Source organism: Coregonus lavaretus (assembly GCF_964263955.1).
Source record: "Coregonus lavaretus genome assembly, contig: HAP1_SCAFFOLD_3503, whole genome shotgun sequence".
Classification (NCBI taxonomy): domain Eukaryota; kingdom Metazoa; phylum Chordata; class Actinopteri; order Salmoniformes; family Salmonidae; genus Coregonus; species Coregonus lavaretus.
The window spans coordinates 1-6085 of NW_028161770.1; the positions used below are offsets into that span (position 1 = coordinate 1).

At 42.4% G+C, this 6085-nt stretch overlaps 1 protein-coding gene across 1 annotated transcript; it reads right to left on the minus strand.

The window, feature by feature from the left end:
• Positions 1-1980: 1980 nt before the first annotated feature.
• Positions 1981-5311, minus strand: LOC311120102 (THAP domain-containing protein 5-like). The gene is made up of 4 exons (XM_084194717.1): positions 5162-5311; positions 4694-4880; positions 2952-4073; positions 1981-2784 (listed from the first exon to the last, which is right to left on the minus strand). The coding sequence occupies exons 1-3, from the start codon at positions 5242-5244 to the stop codon at positions 3246-3248; spliced, it is 1098 nt and encodes a 365-aa protein (XP_084050843.1). The 5' UTR covers positions 5245-5311; the 3' UTR covers positions 1981-2784; positions 2952-3245.
• Between the last annotated feature and the right edge of the window lie 774 nt (positions 5312-6085).

Here is a 6085-nt window from a genome sequence, read left to right on the forward strand (position 1 = left end):
AATTGTCATTTTAAAAAATTTACTGTCCACACAACGTGGCAGTAGCACCTAACGACCTCGTCTTTTGTAATGACTACAGGTACAATTAAATACTTTTCTAAGACAAAAGTCAGGGCTTAGATTTTCAGTTCAACCATAACTGGAGTTATTCCTGTATCCACACAAACTCTGTGAACAGGGGTCTGTTCCAGAAAGCTGGATCAATGAGTTAACCAGCTAACTGTCCAAAATTGCCTGAAATAACTTCATAGTTTTGAGAAATATGGACTACAACAACCAATTAAAAAAAAAAGGCCTTCTTAATCAACCAGAACATCAATAGTGTCACGTCTCCTCCCGTTGCTCCCCTCCTGTGCTCTGATTCGCCGGTCTACTGAGCGCACCACCTCGGCAACACCGGAATGGAAACCCAACGCACCCTAATTACCTCATCACCACCCCTATATAGCCCTGGACTGTTCAGTGTGATGTTGTGTGTGATTGTTAGTGTCATGTCGTGTACTCGCTCTTTGTTGTTCTCTTGCTCAGTGTTCAGTAAACCTTTACATTGTTAATTCCTGTGTCTGCGTCCTGCCTCTTCGTATCCTCAGTACTCGTCACAAATAATTATATGTGGCTGTTAATCAAAGTTAACTGGCTAAATTAATAATCCTGCTTTCTGGAATACCCCACTGGCTTGGTGCAGTGCAGACACAAAGCCTGCCCGATGGCAGTTTGCATTCTCCATAGGACCTAGGACACAAACAGGATTAGACTATCACTTGGCAACGAACAGAGCTGCAGTCATATGACTAGGAGTGATCCTCAAGGCAGAAGAATGATGAGGAAAATAGGCCTGCCATTTTGAGGGCCATGTTCTAATATAATATAACGTTCATTAGATGTGTTGAGAGCAGAAAGGTACTGCATTGAAACCCACAAGCACAGCAATTAACATCAGTCATTGGACAAATATGATTGTTTTCCTATGACATGATTGGGTGCTGTGTGTCCTTGTGTTTGTGCTTCTGCTACATTCTATTGGACAGACACAGAACAAGGGTGTGGGCCAATCATCTAGATCCAAAGACAGGTCCTATTGGCCTATCATTACATTATCAAAGTCAACCTATATGATTTTAAAACATCAGTGAAGTCCCCAGCTTCTTCATTACTGCTTAAAAGGTATTCTCAGAAAAATAGATACAATTGCTTTGAAGTGCACTTTGCAGACATGGCTAGTAATCAATCAATCATTTCAGTATACATGCTGTTCTTTTTACCTGAGATCAATCAATAAACTGGGAAAGTGACAATGTCCTAAGTTTGCCTTCAGAGTGGCTCTATGAGGCGTGTGACGTTTCCCTGATTGATCTCAGGTAAAAAGACACTGCATGCATACTGAGATTATTGATTGATTACATTTACATTTTAGTCACATCTGCAATGCTGCAAAGTGCACTTCAAAGCAATTTTATCGATTTCCGAGAAGACTGGGATTAGACCTCACTTCATCTCACAATAGCCTACAAGCAGCCCTTGTATCAATGCTGTGGTGCTTTATGTAGATGTTATGCTAACTCCTGAGTGGCGCAGTGGTCTAAGGCACTGCATCGCAGTGCTAACTGTGCCACTAGAGATCCTGGTTCGAATCCAGGCTCTGTCGCAGCTGGCCGCGACCGGGAGACTCATGGGCGGCGCACAATTGGCCCAGTGTCGTCCAGGGTAGGGGAGGGAATGGCCGGCAGGGATGTAGCTCAGTTGATAGAGCATGGTGTTTGCAAAGTCAGGGTTGTGGATTCGATTCCCACGGGGGGCCAGTATAAAAAAAATATATATATATATGTATTCACTAACTGTAAGTCGCTCTGGATAAGAGCGTCTGCTAAATGACTTAAATGTTATTTATCTCTCTGCTATTGCTCTGATGGAATGCTAGCCTAACCCTAGCGGGGTCACGTTAGAGAAGGCAGGTAGAGACAGATACTCACTCAGGACAGGCGGTGTAGAAAGACAACAGATATACGTTTCTCGAATAATGTCGGTTTACTGACAGATGTGGTGGTGCTCTTGCTCCAGTGTCACGGCGAGATCAGAGCTAATGCGAGTGCACACCATATACACCAGATTAACCGGGGCCTAAAACACCCGGAAAGGGAGTATTCAAACACACAACATACTGTAACAATGGCCTGGGAAAGTAATGACGTGAGTTAGAACCAAAAACTTAGATCATCTTTGAAAGGCGCAATGCTCGTTTACCATTAAAAACATTATTTTATTTAAGCAACTATTAAAAGCTTGCCGTTTCGGCCTTCAATGGCCTTCATCAGAACCTGTTTATTTATCAGCACCTGTTCTGATGAAGGCCATTGATGAAGGCCGAAATGTCAAGCTTTAAATAGTTGCTTGAATAAACTAATGTTTTTAATAGTGAGCAAAAGCATTGCGCCTTTTCCTTTTCAAACATTTAATTAGAACCAACAACTCACACCTAAAACGGTGGAATCGTCTCAATTACTTGGATACTTATGTATTGCAGGTTACTTGTTACCATCGAAATAATAATAAAACATTGGTGAAAAACATATGCCTTTTTACACATAAATAACAAGCAAAGTAAGGACCTGTATGACCGCACTGTAGATTTGCTACGATACTATATCACTGAATAAAACAAGCAACCATCTGTAGCACAAGTATTGGTAATATCGCTTCCCTTAAAACGCTCAGAATTACACCACTAATATTTACAATTTATGTCAGTGACATCTAAGCATGAAACCGTAGTGCATAGTGCCATGGCTACAGTTGATAGAGCATGGCGTTTGCAACGCCAGGGTTGTGGGTTCGATTCCCACGGGGGGCCAGTATATAAAAAAATAAAATAATAATAATAATATGTATTCACTAACTGTAAGTCGCTCTGGATAAGAGCGTCTGCTAAATGACTAAAATGTAAATGTAATGGCCTATCCGATTGATCCTGGCTCTTAAAGACACAGTGTCACCTAGTGGGGACATATGGAAGGACAGGGATCCCCTGCCTAGAACGAGATGGAGAACAGATTACAGGCCTTGGCCAATGCTCTTTGAGAAACAAAGGGACTCACTACTAGTACGTAATATAACTCTTGGTGAAACATGTAAACAGGTAATAAATAAGTACAAGTGATTGAGACTAATAACCCTGTAATAACTATACCAAAAACATCTAATTAAAAAGACACAGATGTTAATGGAAACAAAGCACTACGGTTAAGACATTAGAGCAACGCAGAAGTAATATAGTCCTCTAGTACTTTCTGCTTTTCTTTGCAAAAAATGTTGTTCTTCTTCAGATGTGCCATCTCGCTCTCAAGCGATCGTATTTTACCCATGGTGCTTTCCTCTCTCCTATCCAACTCCATGATCTTGGTGTGGAGGCTGGCGATCTTACTCCACAGCTGTTCCTTGTCCGTGTCCTGTTTGGAGTAGGAGTGCTCGTACACCGAGATGTGTTCCCCCTCCCCGGGGCCCTCCTCCCCGTCTCCGACCCCCTCCTCCCTCCGTAGCTCCAGAGGGAAGATCCTAAACGTCTGACCGAGGACCGCCTGGAGGGCGTCCACTGTGGCTTCACATTCCGAGAAATGGCCGACAGGGCCGACGGATTCACAGCAGAGCACAGTCACCGTGGAGTCCAGTGTATCCAGCTGCTGCAGTGTCTGTGTCTCAGCAGACAGGTTCAAGCAAGAGGCTGTCAGTATCCCACCACTGTCTCCAGGCAGTTCTCCGGTCACCTCACACACTGCAGCCTGGGTCTCTGAGAGCATCACCTCCCCCAGGACCATTTCACTAGGAGTAGAGGCCTCTGCGTCTGAAACAAGCTGTCTTTCATATAGCAGGGTAGTGACCGTAGATTCACTGGCATCCTCAGGGTTAGGGACAGGAGGGACACTCACCACGACTGGTTTCACTCTGACTCTCCTTCTCAGAATCAGAGGTTTATTCTTGCCAGGAGGGGAGGGGGAGCGGATGAGTTCAATGTTGGCGTCGCATATCCTGGTTTTGGGCTTGGTGTTCTTCTTACTAGTGGAAACTGTTTTCTCTTCATCCTGAGGGGAAAGAGTGATGGTAAACACGAACAGAAATCATGCTATCATATTATAGCCATGTATAGTGTGTATAGTGTGTTAATTTCTTTATTTTGGGGATTTGTGTGTATTCCTTTGTATTATTAGGTATACTGCATTGTTGGATCTAGAAATAAAAGCATTTCGCTGCAAAATATGTGTACGCGACCAATACAATCTGATTTGATGTTGCACTTGCAATTTAACGAATTCCAGGGCTGGGGTCAATTCAAATTCAAGGCAGTCAATTCAGGTAAACTTAAAAAGCAATTCAAGATGTGAAAAAACAGCATCTATTTTCAATGACTTCTCAATAAACTGAGGAGTAGAAGCTATTTATTTCAGAAGTTTTTCCATTGTTGAATTTTAAATTAAAATAAATTCCTGAATCGACTGCCTTAAAATCGAATTGACCCCAGCCCTGATGAATTCCAAAGAAAATATCCTAACACAATGCTTTGTCCACTGCAATGACGATCAGTGTAAAGTGCATGATCAACCCAATGTGAAACTCTAATATCAGTCACTATTCCAGAAATGTGCATTAAGACTTCTGCTAGTTTTGTTGTTGGGTGTCATAGAAGTGGTGTGTGTCTACTGACGTCATGTCTGTGAGGGAAGACGGTAGGGATGGCAGTGTGTTTCAGGTATCGGATCCCCCATCGCAGGTCAAAGCAGTCCTCAGTGAAATGTTCACTACACAGGTACTGGTGTCTGCTGGGGGTCCACTCCTCTCGCTTCATGTTGTCTACCCATATCTGCAGCCTGGCCTCATCTTGCAAGGGGAACCTGTGGGGAGACAACAGGAATATGTTGGTAACATAGCTACATTTGTTGACATGCCCTAATTAGATTTGTCAGCCCCATCCAAATTCACAAGATTACATAAAAAGCATTGCTTCCATACTAGTGTTTGTGTTTTTCTATGACAGCTAACTATTTGTTTTGAGAGCACTGCTGGATACACAACGCTAGCGAGTAGCCAATATGATCATGCTAGTTAAGCTAGCTAGCAGTAGGACTGTATATGTACATATTGAAACGTGATGGGAAAATAGTATATAACCTACGGGTAAAAGCTTAGTCTCTTGTTTTCTTTAGAGGGTGTTCCGCCACGGTTTTTGCACAGTTTTACAGCACAGTAACGGGGCATATTTCACCTGAAAATACATGAAACGTTTGTACACGGAAGTCTTTCTGTCTTCCTCTCCTGTATGGCTGCGGCACAGAAGAGAGTTGCTGCGGCACGTGAGTTGTGGCTCACACTATCCAAACTACCCTGCCCTCTAGCGCTTGGCGGTGGAACTGTATCTTTCCCACCAAACGGAGCCATATACTGCATTTAGATGTTACAGTTTTTCCCAATTGCTAAAACACAATTTTGCAAACTAGGCAGGTTTTATCAAAATACTTAACACCATTCACAACACCACACACCCAAACTGCAAAATACCTCATATATCCTGCAAAATGAAGCACTGCAACCAAAACTACATATAACATTATCAAAATCAAACGTTTGCACGAAATGGCACACACTTCATTCATATTACCAGATTTTTGTCTAACCAACTACACACTGTTGGGCATAATGAAAAGCACACTCATCTTTAGTATGCTTTGCCATAATACTAAAATAGTTCAAATTGTAGAAAATTCTTCAGATTGTTCACATGCACAGAAATATTTGCAGAAACACACACATGCTGTTGAAACTTTTTTTTTTTTTTCACCAAACAACTCAGTGCAACATATGCACAGCAGATATATTTACATTGGACTGAACAAAAATATGCTCACAAAAAACAGTAAACTGAAAAAGAAAATTGCAGAAGAAATGTGCAGAAAAAATATATAGAAAAAGAAAAGAGGCAAGAAAAATAATTAGGCAGCATCTTGCCGCACAGCTGGGTCTGGCCACAACGCCTCGTCCACATCACAGGCAATATCTTCCCTTGCCAGACATCGAGGGAAGAAGCGCCTTGAGTGCCTTA

Coding starts and splice junctions, on each gene's coding strand:
- LOC311120102 (XM_084194717.1), bottom strand. CDS start 5,244: ATGCCCCGTTACTGTGCTGTAAAACTGTGCAAAAACCGTGGCGGAACA. Junction 4,881..5,161: donor AAGAGACTAAGCTTTTACCC/GTAGGTTATATA, acceptor GTCTCCCCACAG/GTTCCCCTTGCAAGATGAGG. Junction 4,074..4,693: donor TCTTCCCTCACAGACATGAC/GTCAGTAGACAC, acceptor CTTTCCCCTCAG/GATGAAGAGAAAACAGTTTC.